This window comes from Trichoderma citrinoviride (genome assembly GCF_003025115.1).
Source record: "Trichoderma citrinoviride strain TUCIM 6016 unplaced genomic scaffold BBK36scaffold_11, whole genome shotgun sequence".
NCBI lineage: Eukaryota > Fungi > Ascomycota > Sordariomycetes > Hypocreales > Hypocreaceae > Trichoderma > Trichoderma citrinoviride.
Window position 1 is genome coordinate 186,004 of NW_020194719.1, and position 22,946 is coordinate 208,949.

Below are 22,946 nucleotides of genomic sequence, written 5' to 3' on the forward strand. Positions count from 1 at the left end.
TCACTGCCTCCCAAAGCTATCCTTGACGGCCTTGCCAAACCTCGCAATCGCCGCATTCATGTTCTCGGGGCTGGCCGCGGCAAACGTGGCGCGGAAGTGCAGACTCGTCAGGGGAGCGTCCTTTTCGGTGAGGAACCACGATCCGCGGGCAACGAGCACGCCGCTCTTGATGCACGAGTCGAAGATTTCCTGCTCAATCTCCTCGAGGCTGCGGGCGCCGGCGCTGGGATGCTTTCTGTGGTCGACGGTGAACCACAGCTGTGAAGTGATGATTAGAGGGAGTCTGTGCTTTGGAACCTTGGGGATGGTGGCCAACTTACAAACATGCCAGCGGCAGGGGGCGTCCAGCTGACGAGATCCCGCGGCAGGTTATCCTCACAAGCAGCAAGCAGCGCATCTCGCTTCTTGGTGTACTCCAGCCGCAGGTTCATCAGCCACCGCAGGTATCCCTCGTGGCCCCAGGTCTCGTCCAGCAGCTTGTGGACAATGACCTGCGAGAAGCCGCTGGGTCCCTGGCTGGCGACCTCGGCGTGGCGCTGGTATCGCTCGACAATCTGCTCCGAGGCGACGATCCACCCGAGACGAGATCCGGGGACCAGCACTTTGGAAAGCGAGTCCATCCGCATCACTCGGCCATCGACGTCCATGCTGACGTACGTCGGTATCAGAGACGAGACAAAGTCCTCGACATTGCTCGGGGCAGGGGCGTCGGGCTGGCCACGGCCCGTGTACGGCTGCATCTGGAGGAAGTAGTATGGCTCGTCTTCGAGAATGAACAAGTCGTGCTTTTGCGCAACGCGATAGATGGCTTGCCTCCTCTCAAGGCCCTGGGTGGCGCCGGTTGGGTTCTGTCCCGAGGGGACGGTGTACAGGAGATGAGGCTTCCTAGATCCTCTAGCCTTGGCATCCCAGTTGCTGAGAAGCTCGTCCATGGCCTCGGGAACGAGACCCTGGTCGTCGACGGGTACACCAAAAGCCTTGACACCCAAGGGAGTAATCGTCTCGAGAGCTGTTGAGAAGCTAAAGTCTTCTGTCAGAACCGAATCGCCGCGGTCCTTGTCCAAAAACATTCGCAGCGCCTGTTCCAACGCTCCGGTGCTGCCAATGGTCTGACAAACCCTCCAGTCGGCGTAAGGGGGCTTGCAGACGATCTCGGTGTGCTCCGTCAAGAATCGAATCATCTGAGCAGATCCCGTGGACTGGCCATAGTTGAGAGCAATGGACAGATCGTAGGTGCCGTCCCGGTCGCGGACGTCGTATTTTCCAATGGTCACATGCTGTCCGTGGATGGCTGTTGCTTTTTCCGAAAAGTCTGGCGGCATGGCGACCTTCATGTTGAGTTCGTCGAGAGGGAACAGCTCGCTGGAGGGCAGGCCTCCGCCGAGGGAGATGAGCCCGGGCTGCTTCAAGTGTTTGGCAGCTTGCTTGAGAGAACAGGGCTCTCTCGACTTGCTCTCTGCACTGAGGTGGTCTAGATGATGCTCGCCAGTCAGCGAATGGGCTAAAGGCGTGTCTCTACTGTATGTTTGATAGGTCTCCCGTTTATACAAAGTATGGCCTCTGGGACGACGTACCATCCCATCTTTTTGCTTTTGGTTTCCCCGTTTGCTTCAAGTAACGCCAACTGTCAGCTTCTCACGTATTCTACAACCGCAGAACATGGCACTTACAGGACCCTTGAACATGTCACTGTCCGATGCCGCAGCAATGCCGGCCACCAGCTTCCCCGCCTTGGCTCTCCTCGCGGCAATCTCACTCAGCAGGGAGGGCGCGTATTCGGCTTCATGCGTGGCTGGCTGAGCTGTGGCAGCTGCTTCGGCGCTGTTGAGATGGCTTGATCTGCTGTGAAGGGATCTGGCTGTGCGGAGAGATATCGTGGCGGTGCCATGGCGAGAGACGACGAGGGCCCGGAGACGGGCAGCTCTTGCAACGGGGAGCATGTTGGCGGTGAGACAAAGAAATTTCAATGCTCGCCTATTTGAGTAGATGATATCCAAAGCCTATACACTCAGAGTTGTAGGAGTCGCCACTGCGAGCTGTGAGCACATGCAGCTTGGATCTGCTGTAAGCTGCCTCAAGTACATGTACTAGGTAGGTAGGTAGATCTTGTTTCCAGGTATATGTGATCGAGGTGATGGCAAGAGAATGAGTCCCGTCCGCCCTGTGTGACAGACGCAATCTGGACGAAAGAGAGAAAAGAAGCGGTATGATGGGCAGTGTGTGGTATGAAGAAGGAAAGAAATGGAGGTGAACAAGTCAGTCAGGTATTAGGAATCGATAGCGATACGGAGGTCCGTACAGCATCCGAGTACATGTACATGCATGCATGCATGCACATGCAGCATCCGGGCCCCCTCCAGGCCAACTTCCACCGACTCGACACACTGATAATGCAATAAAAGCATTTGTCAACCGCTCCATAATCGGGCATTCTTTGGCCTGCGACTTTGTACGCTTTACGCGATGGTTGGGGGAGCCGGCCGGCCAAGTCGGGGGAGGCGCCGGGATCGGGGTTCGGCCGCGTGTAGCCGCCAGTATCCCGTGATTCCTTTGCATTGGCATTGGAGGGGGGGATATTGGATCTGGGGATTACGTACAAAACGGTGCTTGTTGAACATGTCGTACGCTATACGTAACACAGTAATGGCGCGCCCTGGCGGCAACATGATTGACATGGAGAGGAGGACATCTGGGGTTGCTACTATTTTAGGGCGTGTGAGCTGTGGGTTCGGATAACTGCCTACTTGGGCAGTAATTGTGAGAGGGGGGCAGCAACGATACTCGCCTTCCGACAGCGGCATCTGATAGATCTAGCCGATAGTATGTATTATTATCTGCAGAGCACTTTGATAGAGAGCTTGAATCGGTCTGATAACGAGGAGACGGGGCCTTGCATCGGTGTAAGTTGATACCGAGATCATCCGTGAACCAGGCACATGGCCTCGGTGATTCCCTCGCAGTGGCAACGGCAGATGGAAATCCCAATGACCCTTTTGATCAATCAGATGGCTGATTAGATTAGATCTGATGATCTCACTGTAATCAAGTATGTAAAGCTTGTACATATGCTGGGACATCCTAGCTCTGAATATGACTGCAGTTTGTGTCAAAGACTGGAGATGGACGGTACACCAACCACTGTCTCATCAACTCAGAGGCCACAAACAAATCTTTATGCCGTGATTCCATCATTCAGTCCATAATCTCTCCAGCTCGTTTCAAGGTGCAAGTCCCTCTTCTTTTCAACACAAGAGCTCTCAAGTCGACGCATCTACTATCAATGTACAAACTGCATCACCTCCGCACTGATTACATAATACCTCCAAGCTCCCCCATGCACCTTGAACCTTACCTTACATAGGTACCTCACCTCACCTCACCTCACCTTACCTCACCTTACATTACGACACAGACCCTCCCTGCCAAACAAACGATGGCCTCACCACCTCAGTAAACGCCGCTCCTCCGCAATCGCAGCATCTTCGGCGCCCACCCATGGACCAATGCTAAGCCGCCGCCCCCCGAAAGGAAATGACTGAGCCTGAGCGTCTGCGCTGCGAATCCCCGACAGCTGCCGCCTCTGGGCCTCCGCCTCCGCCTTCGCCATGTACTGGCCCATCGGAACTCCGCGCGTCCATGCGACGAGCAGCAGCAGAGCCTCCGACGCCAACATCTACGTCTCCTACGACGGCCTGCAGAGCCTCTCGGGGTCCTCTCTAGCGTCGCCCCAGCCCGAGGCCAGCGCCCAGGCGCCGCACGACGACTCCGACGATGCGCAGCCTCCGCCGACGCCCGTCACGCCCGCCACGCCCGCCGTCAAGCCCGTCGATCGCTACGAGTTCTTCCCGGACGGCGCTGCTGCTGCCAAGAGCCAGGCGGCGGGCGACGGGAGGGTGCCGTTGAAGGACCCGGTGCTTGCGCTGCGCATTGCCCGCACCGGGCAGATGTTTGCCGTCATCACAGCCACGTCAATCACTCTCTGGCAGACCAAGGTGCGTCTTCTCTATGCCCATCCATGTCCCTGCATCCGTGCCTTGTCATGTTCGATGGCATTCGGCTAACCGCACAAATGCCCACAGCCTGCAGTGGTCCTTGCCTTGGTCGTTCGATCCGACTCGTCCCTCGAGTCTTACGGCACCAACGTCGATCTGTTGCTGCGTCCCGATTCCGCCATTCTCGTGGTACATACATCCAAGGGATACCTCATCACCTACTCAATCGCCACCGATGGCGAGTCGAGAGTCTACAAACCGCATTTTTCAAACTACCACAACGTGCAGAGGAGAAAGCAGAGCTTGATTGGCCCGCAATCGCATCTGCGACCCGATCAGATCCTCTGGGGCCCCGGCGAAGGAGGCGGGGTTCGCGATGTCAGTGTGCGGTTCCGCATGGTCATCAAGGTGGACGCCGGCATCGAGAGCGCTCTCGCCCTTGACGACGAGCTGGTGGTTGCGACGAGGAAGCCTGCGGCGGTGCAGTGCATCCGCTGGACCCCCGACAGCAGCGGCAACCAGACACGGACGGAGATCTTGAGTCGCATGGGCTGGGTCGAGAAGAAGGCGTCCATTGTGGAAATGACCCACGACCGGCCGATGAACCTGGCCACCTGGATCACAAGCGACGGGCGAGCATATGCTGTTCAGCGCCAGCAACGCAAAAACGGCGCCGAGGAGGAGCCCGACGGGGCTGACTCTAAGCGGCTCTTCAAGGGGCACTGCTTCCATATTCCCAAGGACGCAAGGGGAAAGGCAGTGCGCGCCGTCATCAACGCCCGGTTCTCGCTCATTGCCGTTGGCTGCTTGGACGGTGCAATTCACGTGTACTCTGTCAGGGACTACGAAGGCAACATTGTGCACTCCCACTCCCATCGCATGCCCTTTTCAACGGCGACGACTGGCTGTTTTACAACCTTGACGTACTCGCCCGATGGATACTGCCTCTTTGCGGGGTTCGAAAAGGGCTGGTCAACATTCAGCATGTTTGGAAAGCTGGGGACCAACAGCTTCGGAGCAGAGCCCAGCATCTCGGCCCTCAATGGCGAGCAGTGGCTTCTGGGGGTCAAGGGCGCCGTCTGGTCGGGCGGCGGCTCCGAGATTCTCCTGATAGGGCAAAGGCATGAAGCAATATGGTCGCTCGAGATGGCCAAGAATGCCATCACGGGCTGCTACAACGAGGCCAATGTCTTTCGCACCGTCCTACAAACACCGACCAGCGTCATGATCTACCGAGGCTACGACCTGCCCGACTTGACGAGTATATCGGCGGAGCCGTTCTTGTGGCACACTTCCAGAATCCCGTCGTCATACCTGCTCAACCAGTGGCCCATCCGCCAGACGGTCATCTCGCCGGATGGACGCTACGTCGCTGTCGCCGGCCGCCGAGGACTGGCCCACTACAGCGTCAACAGCGGGCGCTGGAAGACGTTTGCCGACGAGGTCATGGAGAACTCCTTCTCGGTCCGGGGAGGCATGTGCTGGTATCAGCATATCCTGGTCGCGGCGGTGGAGGACAGCCGGACATTTGAGCTGCGGCTCTACTCCCGCGAGGCGGCGCTGGACAACTCGCATGTGCTGCACACCGAGCGCCTGCCCGCTCCTGTCGTCCTGGTCACGGCCTCTGGCGAAGATTCCCTCCTAGTCTACACCTATGAGAACCTGCTGTACCACTACATCTTCGTGCCGACCGCCGGCTCGGTCCGTCTCATCCAGGTAGGCCAAATTGCGTTTCACGGAATTGTGAGATCGCCCGCCAGAGTTCGAGGGCTCAGCTGGATCTTGCCGGACAGCCAGCTCAGCGACGGTGATCCTTCCCAAGACGTGGCTGTCGCGTCTGTGCTCTTTCTCGTCGACGGCAAGCTGGTGTTGCTGAGCCCCTCTCTCAACGACGACGGCCAGCTCAAGTATGACATGCGAATCATTGCGCAAAACGTAGAGTACCATGTGAGCATGCGAGATCAGCCTCCTCTTAACGTCAGCAGCCACTACCCCGACGAGGCCCAACTTCGGTACGGACCACCGGCTCTCCGCGATTCCCTGTGGCTGTTTGACGGGATGGAGATCAAGGCATGGACCGATATCCATGACCTATTGACGGCGGCGAGCGGAGATGGTGGGACGAGAGAGCTGCCAACGCCGGTATCGGTAGACGTTGACTTTTACCCCTTGTCTATTCTCCTAGAAAAGGGCATTGTTCTTGGGGTAGAATCAGACCTGGTGCAGCGACGCGATGTGGCCTTTTCCTTTTTTCACTTTGCAATCAGGGTGAGTTGGCATGGGAGATCCAAGTCGTTCTTTAGTTCTCTGTTACTTACTTGTTCATCCAGACGCATCTCGTTCTGCCAGATGTGCTACGGTTCTATCTCGTCAACAACATGACGGTGGAGGCGGCAAACCTCTCGCAGCAATACGAAGGACTGGAATATTTCGCCCATGGACTCGAAGTGCTCCTGCATCGCGTGCTGGACGAAGAAGCAGACACATCGCCGAAGCCGGAAGAGGCCGTCTTGCCGCGTGTCCTGTCCCTGCTGTCATCTTCTAAGGAGTACCTTGACATTGTGTTGCAGTGCACGAGGAAGACAGAAGTCCGGCAGTGGAAGACGCTTTTTGCCTATCTCCCGCCAGCGCAGGAGCTGTTTGAGGAGTCGTTGCAAAGGGGTTCGCTCAAGACGGCAGGCGGATACCTCATCATTTTGCATACGCTGGACGAGCTGGATGCTTCCTTGGAACAGTCGGTACGGGTTCTCTCAAGAGCGATAAGAGAAGGCGACTGGGAGCTGTGCAAAGAACTCGCCAGGTTTTTGGCCGCCATGGACGAAACCGGAGAGATTCTCAAAGAAGCCATGAAGATGGCCAACGTGGGCTTGACGCAGATGTCTAGCCAGGATAACATTTCCAGCAGACTCGAGCTCCCTGTAACGGGCTTGGGGTTCATTACCAATGGGAGAAACAAGAACGGGAGCGATGACGGGACGGGATCCGACGTACGGTCTCACAGCGATGCCAGCAGCATGGGCTCGACGGTAAGCCCCCTGGACGGATGATGAACGATGGGATGCAAAGAGCGGAAGAGCGCAGCGACGGCGAATGTTTCATGCGATGGAAATGACGAGGCGAGGGCCTCCCTATCTTGTTTGTTTCTGCTTGTACTCTCTTAGATGGTTGTCGTCTTTTTCCTTCATGGGTTTGAATTCGGCGAAACGGATGAGATGCGGGATCGATTTTGGGTAAAAGCACAGCAATCTGGCGAGATGCATCAAGGATATACGTTGCCGTGTATATATTGCTAAGCTACTGGGCAAACAGAGTGGTGCTTGTGTATTTATATCTCGGGTACGAACATTCTATTACTATCGCGTTTGGTTGAATTCTGTCGACCTGAGCCGGGATGGTCCTTGTTCTGGGGGAGCTGTTTATGCTGTGCCATGGCGACTACGGCAACCACGCATGAAGCAGCAGGATCACAACTGCATGCGGTAGCAGAGGGTCGAATCAACTACTATATCATCTCTATATCTATCACAATCCGCGGCCTGCTCACTGAAAGCCCAAACAGGGAACCGCGTAGCTATATCTTACATATTCCCAACCTGATCAACTAATCGAGCCCATCAACTGCTGTTATCGCAGCCGCCCACATCGCAGCCACGCACTAACAGCTCCTCCCATAACCACACTCTCCCTCCCTCCCTCCCGCCTTAGTCACGTTATCACCCCCACCATCAACCGTCAACCATCAAACCGACGTCCCAACGCTTCAACTTCTATCACAAAAACCTCGACCAACTTTCTTTGGGGGGGCTTCGCGTCAACAGCCACCCGCTTCCCGGCTTTTTACAAACATCTGATACCCTTTGAGATTCTCTCCTTTTCTCGGGCAATCTTCACGATCCGAACTTCGGCCGCCTCTCGAGAGCCCCCTTCCGCCCGCCAGCTTCTTCTTCTCTCTCTCCGCCCAATCCTTGGGCAGCCTCGTCGTCTCGGCCTTGTGCCCTCTTTTGTTCTCTCTCTCTTCTTCTCCTTCCTCCTTTAGTTGCGCGTCTTTCGATTATCTACGCCGTACGCGATGGATGACTTCGTTAGCGAGTCCGACAGTGACTACACCAGCTATTGGCGGGACTGGGTAAGCTTCTTCTTCTTGTTTGCCGTCTCTGACATATGGTCTCTCTTTATATGTGATTTTTCTTCTCCCTTGTGTTTCATCCTATCTGCACCCACAAGGACTTGTTATCCGACCTGCCACAACTGCCATTCTCTCGTTCCCAAACCAACGGCAGACCGTGACACGCGAAAGAAGAAACGAAGAAAAAAAAATCAAGGAAGAAAAAGAAAAATAGATCCCCAAACAAAAGAAACCCAGACAAACAGCCACAATGGTCCGAAAAACGTCCCAGCTAACAGCCCTCCTCCCCTTCCGCCTCCAGTTCATCTCATCCCGCGGCAACGAATACTTTTGCGAAATCGACGAAGACTACCTGACGGACCGCTTCAACCTGACGGGCCTCAACACCGAGGTGCAGTACTACCAGTATGCGCTCGACCTGGTGACGGACGTCTTCGACCTCGACTGCGACGATGACATGCGAGAGACTATCGAGAGCTCGGCTAGACATCTCTACGGCCTGGTGCACGCGCGATACATTGTCACGACGCGCGGTCTGACAAAGATGGTACAGCCTCTTTCTCTCTCTCTCTCTCTCTCTCTCTCTCTCTTTCTGCAGAGCCCAACACACAAAAAGGTGCTAACTCTCAACGAAAAAACCGCAGCTCGACAAGTACAAAAAGGCCGAGTTCGGCAAATGCCCCCGCGTCAACTGCCACTCCCACCCCCTCCTCCCCATGGGCCTCTCCGACATCCCCAACCTCAAGCCCGTCAAGCTCTACTGCGCCCGCTGCGAGGACCTCTACAACCCCAAGTCGTCGCGCCACGCCTCCATCGACGGCGCCTACTTCGGCACCTCGTTCCACAACATCATCTTCCAGGTCTACCCGGCCCTCATCCCCTCCAAGAGCATCGAGCGCTACATCCCGCGCGTCTACGGCTTCAAGGTGCACGCCGCCGCGGCGCTCGTCCGGTGGCAGGACCTCAAGCGCGACGACATGCGGAGGAGGCTGCGCAAGCTCGAGATCGAGTCCGGCTTCAGGGAGGAGCAGATTGAGGACGACGACGAGGAGGAGGACGACGATGTCGAGTTTGAGGGCGTGGAGGCGAACAACGCCGCCAACAACAACGTGAGGCTGATCGAGGGGCCGAACTGAGCAGCGAGGGTGGATGTTCCAAAACACGAAACACGCAATTATACCTGTTTAAAAACTTCAAGAGAAATAATTATTCATGGGGCCCCAAATGAGCAACAGCTGAGAAGATACAAAAGGTCCAAAAGAGAAGCCAGGATGAGACATGCCTTTCACGCGACCATACTCGGGCCTCTCCGTCAAAACACGCCATTTTCTTCTCAACCTCCCATTACTCTACACATTGCATCCTTCTTTTTGTTTCTTCCGTTTTGCACGGATAGGCGTTTGGCAACAGCGGCGGCGGGGAAAGATGGGAAAGGAAGGGAAAGGAGGGGAGCGCACAATGTTCTGGAGTTTGAGTATTGCCTCATCTCCACGTATGAATTTTTGTTTTTCTGTTCCGTGAATGCGTATTGTTAGTCTAATAGTGTAACCTGAACCCCTTTTCTAACCGTTGCTCGTTTGTCCTAGAACTCGAAAGTGATATATGCAAGGTAAATCATGATGATAGACCGGTGATTCTGTCTTTCGTTTCCACCCTAGAAATTACATCGCTTCGTGCATCTATAAACAATCAAGTGGAATCTATATTGATAAAGACATAACCATTCCAGGCATGCAGCCGGCCTTTCTAAAAGGCAAATATTTCAAAGCCCATTTTCTCCCCTCGACCAATTCACTAAATGCAATCTCCCGCGGAGGAGATGGGTATCATCATGAAAATCCCCCCAATTAGTTGATTCGTTGCGCCCCTTGGCTTGGACCCCCTTCCAAGTTGTGCAGCTCTACGTCCTGATACGGATCACCCCTTGATACTGGAGATCGATAGCTCATAGCTGCGGGCATCGACAGGGAAGCGGGCCGAGCCTCGACATCGGTGGACTCTCCAAAGTTGGCAGAACGCGGCGTCGCACGCTCCACGTCATTGTCGGCAGCATAGCCCAATCGGCCAACACCCGCCCAGTACGCCCTGTCTGGACTGCGAGGACCCCACGCCCAACCAGCTCCCACGGTGATGGGCAAGTGATAGAACCTGAAGCTGAAGATGGCAGTGAAGACGCCGATGAGGAAGCCAAACAGAATGTCGAAGCCGTGGTGCCGGAAGTCGAACCAGCGGGATGCTGCGATGAAGATGGCTAGACAAAAGGGCGCCACGGTGATGACGAGAAGGTAGACGGGGGGAGCGGCCGCCTGGCGACGTAGAGCTTGGATGCTCGAGTTGTATGCGATGGTCTGGTTCGCGCCTTTACCCGTCATGGGAACGGTGGCATCGTCGTCGTACTGCTCGACTGCGGACCCCAAGCGGGAGGGAAACGCAGCATGAACCTCGTGGTTGGACGAATGAGACCCTGTGGCCACAAATGGCATGGTTACGGCAAACTTGCTGGCAAGGAACAGCGAGAGGTAGAGGAGGCCGCCCGCGGAGGCAGCAGAGTGGCCACTGGGATAGCTTCGGAAGCCATCATCGAGCTTCGCCTTGTCTGTTTGCTGGCAGATATCTGCGGAATAGAGCTGACCAATACTGTTGCCCAGCTTAGACTCGCCCTGGAAGCCGCCGATAATGTACTTGGCCGCGTTCTCGAGGTCTGGCTGGCATCGTGAGAGGAGGTCGGGTCGAGGCTTGCCGCACATGTTCTTGATCCCACTGATGAAGAAGAAGCCGCAAGCGACGGACATGAGGAGTCCCAGCAGACCAATGTGAAGCTCCCATAGCTTCCGTCTCCATATCAGCGAAGCAGGGGTGTTCTTGGGAACTGTGGCCCCAGGCACGAAAATGATGGAGACGATGATGATAATGACGACAGGGACGCCGACGCTCAAGACAAAGAGCAGCCAGTCCGGCACAGTTTCGTGTTCTGTAAAGGGAAAGCTGGAGCACTGCCGTCAGTGGTTAAGGACGAGACAGGCGTTGGTCGACATCTTGGTACCGATGTAGCACAGCACTCACGAGATGTTTGGGTCAACCAAGGAAAAGGGCCGCTTGTTGGGCGTGATAACTCCGAGGACGTAGCCGACGGCAGCAACGACGAGGAGGATGACCCAGTCGAAGATGTAGGACGTGATGAGGCGGATCGAGGGCCGTCCCCGTTTGGCGTCAGACCCGGAGCGGGCCATTTTCTGATATGGTCGCATCAGCTTCCGTCAAGACAAGAGCACAAGACAAGAGGACTATAAGAGGCGGGGTGTGATGAGGGTATAAAGGGAGAGTCGAGGCTAACGGTGGGTATGGACGAGATGGGTGTCTAAGGGGAGAGCTTAGAACGGAATGGAAAGGATTAAAGTTGAGAGCCCGAGCCGGGGTTTGGCGAGGTGTGGACGAGACAAGCTCAGATCTGCCTCCGTCCAGTGGATGCGGCGCCCACTATAATAATGTAGTCGTCGCCCAGCTCGGTTCTCGGTTTTATCGAGGCGATGATGGATTCCACAGCGGTGTCGATCCAAAGGGGCCGCGCGGCAAAGCAGATGCACAGCCTTCTGGCCGGCCGCTCGAGGTGGCTAGTCATAGCAGCAGCAGTAATAATAGCAGCACTTGCGGCAGTCTGCTGTCTCTGTCTGCATAGTAGTCTCACCCGGTTGCTGCAGGGGTTGGAATTTTCGTATGGGGAATGAAGACTGTTGTCTAGCAGCAGCAAGTCTGGGGGAGACGGACGAGGGAGAGGGAGCAAGATGGAGAGAGAGCTGGAACCATGATTACCTGTGAATGATGGATTCTGCTGGTGATGCAGTCCGCCGTCTTGAGTTGCCTGCAAGGAGAAGATCTTTCTGTCAGGAGGTGAAGCCAATGGAAGGGCGAGCATGCAAGATGAGTACAGTTTTGGCGTCGTACCTTACCTTATGGATGCCGGTTCGTTATAAAGAGCAAGCAAGGCTAAGTAGAGCCCTACCAGGTGGTACCAGCAGGACGGGCCAGGTGACAGAGCACCCCGTACAGTTAAAAGGGGAACAGCCGGTACAACGGAGTCACCTACGATAGAATCAGCCTGAGGGGAGGAGAGACCTGGCGCGTGTGCCGTGCATCAGGGCGACCAGGAGGCAGGAGGCAAGGAGAGAAACGGCGAAAAGCGTCTGTATGTTTCGATCTGGATGAGGAAGTGGGTCGTGTGCCTGCGCCTTCCCAGCGGCGGTTTGACAGCAGTGGAAGGAGCATTAGAGAAATCTCGGCAGGCGTCACCCTTGTCTCATTCGCTCCTGCTGCCCAGCTGCCGTAGCTCGCGCCGGCTCTTGGCTCCTTGGCATTTCGACTTGAAACTTGTTGCAAGTGCGAAGCACTAAGGTAGTACAGACTGCCACTCCGCCAGAGATCATCATGAAATCTTAACGTTAATCGTCAAGCGTAAAATAAGCAGCCTCTTCTTCTCACCGTGATTCATTAGAACTGGTACCTATATTACAGAGCTTCCCGTGGCGACAATTCCCCAATTTTACTGTAGTAGCTGGCTAGGTAGCTACTAAGGTTTTCAGGTAATAATACTGCCACGATAGGTTAGCACTATACCTGAGCCATCCTTGCTTGAGAAAGAACGGCCTTCTCCGTCCTTACAACAAGTTCTAGGAATCCCCATGACTGCGATTGGTCAATCGAGCAAAGCCCCAAATACTGCACCCTATCGTGCTGGTCATACTAGATCTTTTCTACTCCCCAATTGAGCACCTGTCCAATCTCTCTTCTCTGCACAGGCGCCAAGGGTTACACGAGATGCTGGCTTCTCCTTAATAAGCGGAGATGCTCGTATATACGACATGGGTTGGTTAGCTCACATTGTCATGCTGGGCTGCCAAAACAAGAGACAAAGACAGGAAAAGGAGAGAGGAAATCGCAAGATGTTGCCTCTCTGAATGGTGCAGATTCTTCATGGGCAATGAGCGCTTTGCTCTCATCTTTGAGCTTACGAAGCATTGGCGATGCCAAGTCAGGCGGCACTCGGTTTCAAAGCATGCGAAAGATTACAGAAACGACGGCGCTGGAAGGCCAAGTGGAATGTTAGCATACTGGATAGAATATGATCGTGGAGAATCAGACTGATCGCCCCTTGTCCAGAAAGATAAATTGTTGAGATGATTCCAGTCATCATTGGGCCCGAGTGTTACCGTCCCGGCAGTGCTTAGCCTGTGGGCATAGTAGCGAGATTTGCGTTCAACCAGGGATGAGAAACCCCTTCAAAAGCAACTCCAGTGAAGAAGAGCCGCCCGCTGCACACAATCAGTATGATCCAATCATACCAAGTACAGACTCACAGCCATATTGGCATTTCGCAGACTCGAGGCTGGCACATGAATCTTCATCAAAGCTGTTCGCCGTCAAGGCATGTCAATAATAGCACATAATATACAGTTGCGCAGAGCTGCATCACGCTTGCTACCGGCGCATATACATAGCTTCGTATCGTTTTCCCTCCATCAAACTGTCTATTGGACTGTCTCAAGATCAATCCTTGGACGACCTCTTGTCTCTCCGCTTGCCGTGGTTGCGTGGCCGAGGCGTCACAACCCACTTGTTGACATTGTGCACACGGCGAGTCTTGTAACCACTCTTGGTCTACAGTGATATTCGTATTAGTCTCGTACTTCCATATTCGCAGTAGGAACAGGACAATAACACTTACCGGTCGGCCCCAAGGAGTCACAGGATGACGGTTGCCCTTTGACTTTCCTCGACCACCACCGTGAGGGTGATCAACTATCGCAGGTGGGTTAGTAACTTCAACAGATGAGCAGATATACAGGCGCACTCACCTTTGTTCATGGCCACACCACGGACGGTAGGCCGAATGTTCAGCCATCGGCTTCGACCAGCCTTACCAAGCTGCCGGTAATGGTGGTGGATATTGCTGGCAACTCCAATGGTGGCACACGCGTCCTTGCTCACACGGCGGACCTCGCCGCTCTGAAGCCGGATCTCGACGTACTTGCCCGTCATGATCTTGGTGCCGTCATCTTTCGTCTCTTCGTTCTTGTTCACCACGGTGGCGGAAGTACCCGCACTCCGGCAGAAGACGGCGCCCCTCTTGGCTGCGGAGCCGACACAAAACACCTGCGTTCCGACCGGGATCATGTGCATCGGCAAGCAGTTTCCTCGGAAGGCCGTCTTGGCCGCAAGAATACCCGGATCAATGACACCACCCATACTGTCGAGCAGATCCTGTGGAATACCGGCACGGTAGCTGTGAACAATATCACCGGCCCTCAGCCCATCGGCGGCAATGATGTATGACTTTTGCCCCGTGGCCTGCTCCGTGACCAGAGCAATATGAGCACTACGTCCAGGGTCATATTCGATCCGTTCGACCAGGTGCGGCCCGGGACGCCATCTGATAAAGTCCACCGTCCGTATCCTCCTCTTAGCACCGCCTCCTCGGTGTCTGACGGTAATTCGGCCGTAGACGTTTCGTCCACCTTTTCCCTGGCCCTTCTTCGGGATTGTCAGAGGGAGGAACGGCCGTCCCTTCCAGAGATGGTCGTTTATAGGTCGCCGTAAATGTCGAACACCGGGTGTCCTGGGTTTGTAGGTGCGCAGCATGACGGATTGAGTCGAGCGTCTCTCGGTGCTGGCCACCGGCTCGCTGGTGGTCTTTGCCTTGGTGGCATAACCCCTCAGCGAGAGATTGTTGAACGCTGCGAGAAGATGGCGGCTGCTGAGCGCCGGAGCGATGGAGAGCCTCGGCTGCAGCATCTTGAAAGCTGTCCTCGAGTTTGCGAGGATCAAGAAGTCGATATTGCGAGGTATAAATTCCCAAAGTGGTCGACCAGCATTGGCGGTGGTGGGGGGCAGGATCTTGTATGCGCTCGACGTCTCGCAGCCCCAGCAATTGGCCAAGAGCAGCCCCGTAAAGTGCAGATCCAAGCTCCCTGGAAGCTGCGCAAGACGATCTCCAACAGCTCACAGGTCTGCAAGAGCCGTGCTGGTTGTCGTCGAGCAATTCGGCGTGGAGTCGCAAATCGAACGACTCGGCCTATCGTCTTTTCGATGTCCCACGTTGAAATTTCAACGGAGCGCTGAAAAACGTTGTGCCGAGAGAGTTGAGTTTCTATGTTTACATAAGCAACCAAGCTCACCAACTGAAGCTTGCCAGCCTCGCGTACCTACCTTATCCAGTAGAAAAGAGGGCAGCTGTGCTGACTCAGCCCATGCCACGCATCTCCACGTCAAAGGGCGTCCAGCCACTGGCCAGCCAAAAAGCTCGCGCGCCTTGAGCTGCTGGTCGCGTCTGGCCAATCACAGCCCCGTTGCCTGGCGGTTGCTACTGTTGACATTGGCCGTTTCCAGCAGTCCAACCCCCCGGCCCGCGAAAAGCCCGCCAAACGTCGCGTTGTGAGTCGTTGCGTGAGCCTCCACTCGTCGCCCGCCCGCTTCTGGCTGCAGTACCTGTACAATCCATCACAGCCCAGGATCCCGTCCCGTTCTGGAAGCCGGCTCTTAGTCTTGTTTTTTTCTTCTCGCTTCTTCCTCTCTACCGAGTATCGTATCGTATCGACTCTCTCTCTATACCGGTATCTCCATCTCCATCCCCAGTCCACTCGTTGAGCCTCGATTCGACTTGGACGCTGCGCAGTTGCCCGCCTGTCCTCGGTGTCCAGTCCAGTCCAGCATTGGCTCCCCTCGCCTCGACTCGACTCAGATCAGATCCCGATCCAGGCCCTCGCCAGACCTCCTCACCGCTGTCCCGAGACGCAATCAACTGCTCGCCCTCATCAGCGTCAACCCACGGACTGCCTGCCTGCCTGACTGCATGCCTATCGTCGTCATTGTCACCCCCAGCCCTGGCCGCCACTAGACCCGGGCGTTCTTTCACCCACAAACAAAGCAAAACGTCCAGTGCATTGACTTATCGACTTGACACCTATTTTTGTTACTTGCCTTGACTGCCTGCCTGGCAATCGCCAAAAATCGCGAGCCGCGCCCAGCTTTGTCCAGGTACAAGCACAGGTACAGGTACAGACACATCTCACACACCTGGCACCGGTAGCAGGTACGTACCCGGCCGCGCTGGCCCACTCCGCGCTCCCTTGGGCGTTTTCTCCTCAAAACACCGCTCGCCCTCACCACCATCCTCTTTTGACATACACAGTTTGCATCATCCCCAATCGTGCTCGTTTGATACCCTTTCTGCCGCCTTTCCTTTCCTTTACACTTACCCATAGTCGTGCATCCCGCCTGTTCGTTTCAATTACCCTTAGTCCAGTCATTGACTCTACCGCGCAGCAGCAGCATTCCTGCCAGACAGCTAGACGTGCCGGTTCCTGGATTTGAACTGGCAATTCAGAGGTCAGTAACATTCCCAACCCCTTGTCTTGAGATGAGTGTCTCAGGAGAGCTTCACTCGATCTCTTTTAACCCCAGTTGATCCATCTTTCGTTTGCTGCATGCACTCTTTTTTCTCTCGTTATACCTTGTCGACGCGTTCTGTGCTTGCTGACATGTCGGCAACTACAGTACCAAGCCTTGACGCTATTTACACAGCCACTAGTTCTTCATCTCAGTTCATACTTTCGAATATGCCTCCTGTGAGTATCCCCTACTGTTTTCATGGTCCAATGCCAAGTCGCCCTTTGGTCGAGAGAGTGCTGACGCGGTACCCAGGGACGACCCCGTACTCGCGTCGTCTCCAACGAGAATGACGAAAACAGCACCACAACGCGTATGACCAGGGCCAAGTCGGCGGCCCTTAACGTGGCCGATTCAGCAGCCCCCTCCAAAGTTGGCCTCCAGACAAAGAAGACTGTCGGCGTCACCACAACCAACGGACTTAGAAAACGCGCTGCTCTGGGCGATGTCAGCAATGTCAGCAAAACGGAAGCTGTTGAGGGAAAGAAGGTGACGGCATCCAAGGGCCTGGTGTCCAAGGCCGCTCAGCCAACGGGTATTCAGAAGAGCACTCGCCCAACTGCGGGTCGGACGGCTTTGAGCAGCAAGGAACTGAAGAAGCCAGAGACAAAGAAGTCGGGGGCCGGCACCATTGGACCCAAGCGAAAAGTTCCCACAGCTGCCCCCAAGGAGGATGCCGTGCCTGAAGCGGCGGAACCGGCTCGCAAGAAGGCTCATCTCGATGCTGAGAAGCGTGCGCGCGCCGAAGTTGTTGTCGAGGCTGAGAACAAGGCTCCTGCTGCCACCAAATCTGCGCCTGTCAAATCCGCGCCTACCAAGGTTGCTCCCGCCAAGGCTGCCCCAGCCAAAGCCGCTCCGCCCCAGCTGGATCCCAAGGAGGCTGCGAAGGCCGAACTGCTGGCCAACATCAAGAGCCTCGACGAAGAGGACCTGGACGACCCTCTCATGGTTGCCGAGTATGCCAACGATATTTTCGACTATTTGCGAGAACTCGAAGTCCAATCGATTCCCAACCCCGACTACATGTCTCACCAGGACGACCTCGAGTGGAAGACGCGTGGGATCCTCATTGACTGGCTCATCGAGGTCCACACCCGATTTCACCTGCTCCCCGAGACCCTGTTCCTGGCCGTCAACATCATCGATCGGTTCCTCTCCGAAAAGGTTGTCCAGCTCGACCGCCTGCAGCTCGTCGGCATCACTGCCATGTTCATCGCCTCCAAGTACGAAGAGGTTCTGTCACCTCACGTTGAGAACTTCAAGAAGATTGCCGACGATGGCTTCAGCGAGGCTGAGATTCTGAGCGCGGAACGTTTCATTCTTAGCACCCTCAACTATGATCTCAGCTATCCCAACCCCATGAACTTCCTTCGCCGAGTTTCCAAGGCGGACAACTATGATATCCAGTCACGTACCATTGGCAAGTATCTTACGGAGATCAGCTTGCTGGACCACCGGTTCATGGTCTACCGTCCCAGCCACGTCGCCGCCGCTTCCATGTACCTGGCGCGACTCATGCTTGACCGCGGCGAGTGGGTGAGTGAAAGAGCAGACCCTTTATGCTATCGGTAATGGGAAATGCTAACAATGTGGACAATAGGATCCGACTATTGCGTATTATGCAGGCTACACAGAGGATGAGGTTGAGCCTGTTGTCAACCTCATGGTTGACTACTTGGCGCGCCCCCCCATCCACGAAGCATTCTTCAAGAAGTATGCTAGCAAGAAATTCCTCAAAGGTATGCTTGATAGCAAGACGTCGATCGTGTGTTGAGGTCCCGTTTCTAACGCCCTTGGCAGCTTCTATCCTTTCCCGCCAATGGGCCAAGAAGAACGCGCCGTTGTTTGGCATCGAAGATCTCCATCTTTCCTTGGACCAGATTTCATGATTATGACCACGTTGGCCGTCACTCGCACTGAATTTCCTCCACTTGGTTGTCTTGAGTTATGCGAGTCCCCGTTCACCGTTTGGCATACGACCCTTCTACGTTGGACACCATCATGAGCCTGACTGTTCAACGGCAGTGAGCATGACCACGCCATAATGTTGTCGCTTTACGCGTGTACGACACACGAAAGTGTTAGTCCTTGCATTGTTAATTGCGACTTTGAAGCATCAGGTCTGGAAGCCGCGCTGTTTCGGCTACATTGCATCGCCATTCCCATTGTTTGATATCTAGCAGGTTATGTCTGCAATTGTCTGGTTTTTCAATATTTCAGCATGGAATCCCGCTTCGCGTCTTTGTTTTCTTGTTTTTCTCGTCTTCTGATACAGGCGCCTTGGAGTCATGGGGGAGGAAAGGGTAAAGGTATTGGTTTGCCAATCTTGGAGTCGGCTTGTTGTGGTGGTCTGGTACAGGGGTGACTCAACATTCGGACGACGGACTGGTTGCGGCATCTGATGCTCTCGGTTGGAGCTGCGCTTCGATTCTGTTGGAGGAGCTTGATGAGCTGTGGCCGTTGAGCAATCGCAAAAGCCCGCTGCCACAGTCCGGCCCTTGTTGACGGGCAGGGTCCGAGATAGAAAAGTGTACACATATCATGATTGGTTTATGGACGGCTTTCAAACCGCGATGAGAATTGAATTGTATGAGACTTGAATGGTTGTTATCGGCTTTGTTGGCTTATGCCCTTTTATCGTGTTTCTTTGTGTTTCGTCTTTGATTTCATGATGCATCATCACGACTTGGCTTTCTTTTGTCATTTCTTTCATGGGGATGTAATGCCGCTGCTAGAGCAAGCGAGAGTAGCTATAAAGAGAGATGACGTTAATCGTTGACTGTCACTGTTTGACTGCAGTTACAGTCCCAAATTCGAGATGATCAGTGAGCAGCAGATGCCTGCTGCTGCGCCACACCAGTCTTTGAGTCACCAGCCACACTACAATGCTGTCACCAAGGTAGTCGGTGGCTCTTCGCCGCCTTCAGCCTGGCCTAGCCTTTTACACCATCCTCAGCGATATTCGAACCCCTTCCCTTACAACCAGACCTTGAAAAGCAATTCGCTCAGCACCCCTTCGATATCGCTACGCTTGCATTGGCATTCCCACGAGTCTTTTACGCGTGAATAAATACTTTACTTCTTCCGAGTGCCGCGCTTCTATTAAGGAAAGAGGGAACGCAAGGATTCTCAACGCGCGCGACCTCCTTGTTGATCCGGTGAGGAGAAGGCAGAGCACAGTCACACGGCCATGGCGCCGATTTTGAGACCCCGGGTGAGCCTGTCCAAGGAGAGGTTCCCGGGCTACTTCAACAGTCTCAGGAGCCAGCCATATACGGATCCCAACTCATCACGGGCCGCCGGACCCTTGAAGTGAGTGATGGCTGGACCGACCCCCCTTGACGAAGCCCGTTGAGACGCAGATACTGATGCGATTGCATAGTCTGAGATCGATTGCATGGAATCCCCCCGGGACTCTAGTTGCTACGGGCTCAGCTGATAGGACACTCCGAGTCTGTAAGTGGGCGTGACCGAAGTGAAAGTGACGAGCGAAGGGAGGGGGAAAGCTGAGATTGACGCGCGCGCGGTAGGGAATCCTGAAAAGCCCAATGTCAAATTCTCAACGGAGCTCAAGGGCCACGCGGCGGGCATCGAGAAGGTCGCCTTCAATCCCACAAAAGACGCCGAACTGTGCAGCCTGAGCAGTGACGGAGTGGTTCGGTTCTGGGATGTGCGAACCAAGGCTTGCTTCAACGAGGTCACGGGCCTGGGCGATGCGATGACGCTCGTTTGGGCCCCTGATGGGCAGACTCTGCTTGTCGGGAACAGGGTATGTCTCGTCTATGTTCTATTTGTCTCTCCATCATCACGTCGCAGACATTTGAATGGCTCACGGGTTTCCAAGTCGGATAATATCTTTGTTCTGTCACCAACACAGTCAACCCCCCTGGCGTCACACCAGCAGACGGTGCAGACGAACCAAATCGCCTTTTGCTGGAGCGGGAAGAAAATATTCGTCACCACGTCGGAGGGCGAGATACGGATCCTGTCGTACCCCGAGTTTGAGCCGGTGCTGCGCCTGGGCGAGGGCGACGATGCCCCGGAGTTCACGCTCAAGGGCCACACGGCCGCATGCCTGACCGCCGAGCTGCAGCCCACGGGCAGATATCTGGCCACGGGGGGAGCCAACTCGATCATTGCGCTTTGGGACACGACGGATTGGCTGTGTCAGAGGACGATTACGAGGATGACGGGCCCGGTGAGGAGCATAAGTGAGTTTTGATCCCGCGAAGGCTTGAGTTTGCCGTGCCTGATGAAGGGCTTGTCAAAGCTTGTCTGGAGGTTAACCGCCACGTGCTTTTGCAGGCTTCACATTTGACGGCAGCTACGTCGTCGGCGGTAGTGACGAAGGTGAGTCAGCCAGATGGCATCCCGTGGTTCAAAGAGACCCGCCTCAGACGACTTGTTGCAGCATTGGCTGGATCAAGTTCCTGACGACGTTCTTTGCTGACGCATCATCACAACCCACAACAGGCAACGGACTGGAGGTGACACACGTCGAGACCGGGGAGCATGTCCACACGTTCAAGACGGCGGGATCGTGCCCAGTGGTGGCATGGGCGCCGACGCGCTACTGTCTGGCGTATAGCGATCTCGGTGTCCTTCGAATTGTGGGGGTAGATCTCGACAGGAAGTAAGCAGCCACATTTCGGAGAGAAGGGGAGAAGGGGGGAAGCCGGTGATGGTAGTTCTATCGGTCCCCTTTTCGCCCCTCCATGTTCTGGTCTTACTCTCTATCCCTCTTACTCTGTTTCTCTGCGAAAGACGATGTACGGGAACGAAGGCGGGGGGGTGAAGGCGAACCGGCTATTACCTAGCAAGTAGCAGAGCCGAGCCACTCTGGATTACATGCTCTGGGATTCTAGCACGGATCGTCGGCAAAGAACACTGTATGCATGTGTGTATATATAAAATGTATGGGCTACTTATCCCCCATCTAGTGTCTGGTGGCACCTGAGCCATCTTGACGCGGCTCGTTTCTTGGCCCCCTCGGATAAAGCATCCCGATGGTGTGGGAGAGAAAAAGGCGGCGTGCATTGTTTCCTTGGTCCTGGTTATTCCCAGGGCGAAAAGAGTAAGCAATAAGTGAGAGGAGGCTATGCCATGACATGTTCCCTCTCTCATTGAACGGTATGTATGTAATACGCGGGAATAAAATGATAAGAGAGAGAAGGAGGGCTCAGAAAACTAGGATATAATTCGGCATGTTGGACGCTACTGTTACGCTGCCCAATGTGTGAAGGGTGAGCTACCTTACATACGAATACGTGGGATGGGAGGAATAGAGTTGCGGGAGGTTGGTTTGCTTTGTTGCGTCGTGAGAAGAGAAAAGTGGCCGATGTGCCGAGCGCGTTGCTTTGAAAAGCCAGCCACGTGGGCCTTGTGTGTGATAGTATGACTACCTAATTAGCTTGGGAGGTTCTGAGGGAAAGGTAAATGATTGTCGGAGGTATTTTATTATGCTCTGTTGTCTCCTTTCCTTGTTCTTTTCATTGGCTTGTTTCTCTATTTTTAGGAGACAGGCAGTTCTCTGAGCGAAGACATGGCTTTTTGCTAGGGCGTTACGAATCAGAGAACGCCAACTCTACCTTGATAGTCAAGCAGCTATCGAGGCCGGATTCAAGGCCATCAGGTTGCCATACAACCCTCACGTTCCTAAAACAACATAACCAAAACAAGGCTTAACAACAAGCCCCCGATATGTCCATCCTCCAAGTACCCATAACTACAGCTACCCAAAAGCTAGAACCGCTCTGGTAGTCTGTTTTGCGTTCTCTAGGTGCCTTTTCCCAAGCCATCAAGCCCAGATTACCTACGAAAATAGTAAGAGACGACAACAAGTTATAATATTTAAATACCTAGGTAGGCCATGATTTTACGGAAGATTCCGTCCTTCCGTAAGCTTTTCCATGACCCATAGGATTTTCCGTTAATTGCAGCCTGATCAGAGTTTGCCGTACTTTGCGTACGTACGATCTTTCGTAGATAGGGGATACTAATTCCGTGGTGCGTTCCACGTATGTATCTATTGTGTACTAGACTATATATGCAGACGGTAAGACAGATTTGCGCCTTTTGCCGCTGATGGGTCTTGCAAGGACTCGTTGAGCTTTCGGGAAGGGGATCTGTTCAACAAGGTATCGATTGGGGAGAAATGGGTAAGCCCCCCTGGGTCTAAGAGTAACATGTTTGTGATATTATGCCCTTCAAAAGAGACGTTCCTGCTGATGGTCGGACAAAACGTGGGATGGTGACATTTGTTCCTTCTTCTTTTGACGCGGATGAATGAGGGAACGCAGTTTGAGTAGGGAGTATAGCAGACGCTCGGTGGATGACTGGGGAAAGCGTCAATCCGGGGGTTGACAGGTTTCTGCTGGTTGTGGCCATGG

The 22,946-nt window shown here is 54.6% G+C and overlaps 7 protein-coding genes across 7 annotated transcripts; 4 read left to right on the forward strand and 3 right to left on the reverse strand.

Annotated features, from left to right (window-relative positions):
* BBK36DRAFT_1170693 (aminotransferase) lies at positions 1-1,940 on the reverse strand (the record flags this gene model as incomplete). Its single annotated transcript, XM_024895478.1, has 5 exons — positions 1-258; positions 321-1,471; positions 1,575-1,608; positions 1,671-1,858; positions 1,916-1,940. 5 exons carry the CDS (start codon positions 1,938-1,940, stop codon positions 1-3), a joined length of 1,656 nt encoding a protein of 551 aa, XP_024747431.1.
* A 1,423-nt stretch (positions 1,941-3,363) lies between these two features.
* On the forward strand, positions 3,364-7,171 carry BBK36DRAFT_1135980 (RIC1-domain-containing protein). The gene is made up of 5 exons (XM_024892824.1): positions 3,364-3,454; positions 3,493-3,992; positions 4,080-6,260; positions 6,323-7,049; positions 7,104-7,171. Exons 2-4 carry the CDS (start codon positions 3,606-3,608, stop codon positions 7,037-7,039), a joined length of 3,285 nt encoding a protein of 1,094 aa, XP_024747432.1. The 5' UTR covers positions 3,364-3,454; positions 3,493-3,605; the 3' UTR covers positions 7,040-7,049; positions 7,104-7,171.
* An 890-nt stretch (positions 7,172-8,061) lies between these two features.
* On the forward strand, positions 8,062-9,254 carry BBK36DRAFT_1124695 (casein kinase II, regulatory subunit; the record flags this gene model as incomplete). Its single annotated transcript, XM_024891183.1, has 3 exons — positions 8,062-8,118; positions 8,420-8,665; positions 8,763-9,254. The coding sequence occupies 3 exons, from the start codon at positions 8,062-8,064 to the stop codon at positions 9,252-9,254; spliced, it is 795 nt and encodes a 264-aa protein (XP_024747433.1).
* A 711-nt stretch (positions 9,255-9,965) lies between these two features.
* Positions 9,966-11,348, reverse strand: BBK36DRAFT_1161174 (acid phosphatase/Vanadium-dependent haloperoxidase; the record flags this gene model as incomplete). Its single annotated transcript, XM_024894348.1, has 2 exons — positions 9,966-11,103; positions 11,182-11,348. The coding sequence occupies 2 exons, from the start codon at positions 11,346-11,348 to the stop codon at positions 9,966-9,968; spliced, it is 1,305 nt and encodes a 434-aa protein (XP_024747434.1).
* A 1,968-nt stretch (positions 11,349-13,316) lies between these two features.
* On the reverse strand, positions 13,317-15,236 carry BBK36DRAFT_1135981 (ribosomal protein L2). The gene is made up of 4 exons (XM_024892825.1): positions 13,968-15,236; positions 13,838-13,911; positions 13,501-13,770; positions 13,317-13,342 (listed from the first exon to the last, which is right to left on the reverse strand). Exons 1-3 carry the CDS (start codon positions 14,902-14,904, stop codon positions 13,660-13,662), a joined length of 1,122 nt encoding a protein of 373 aa, XP_024747435.1. The 5' UTR covers positions 14,905-15,236; the 3' UTR covers positions 13,317-13,342; positions 13,501-13,659.
* A 1,413-nt stretch (positions 15,237-16,649) lies between these two features.
* Positions 16,650-18,446, forward strand: BBK36DRAFT_1178313 (A/B/D/E cyclin; the record flags this gene model as incomplete). The annotated part of the gene is made up of 5 exons (XM_024896125.1): positions 16,650-16,664; positions 16,846-17,290; positions 17,402-18,093; positions 18,158-18,296; positions 18,358-18,446. 5 exons carry the CDS (start codon positions 16,650-16,652, stop codon positions 18,444-18,446), a joined length of 1,380 nt encoding a protein of 459 aa, XP_024747436.1.
* A 1,301-nt stretch (positions 18,447-19,747) lies between these two features.
* On the forward strand, positions 19,748-21,194 carry BBK36DRAFT_1124364 (WD40 repeat-like protein; the record flags this gene model as incomplete). The annotated part of the gene is made up of 6 exons (XM_024891160.1): positions 19,748-19,869; positions 19,940-20,013; positions 20,088-20,326; positions 20,402-20,768; positions 20,863-20,907; positions 21,031-21,194. The coding sequence occupies 6 exons, from the start codon at positions 19,748-19,750 to the stop codon at positions 21,192-21,194; spliced, it is 1,011 nt and encodes a 336-aa protein (XP_024747437.1).
* Positions 21,195-22,946: the final 1,752 nt, after the last annotated feature.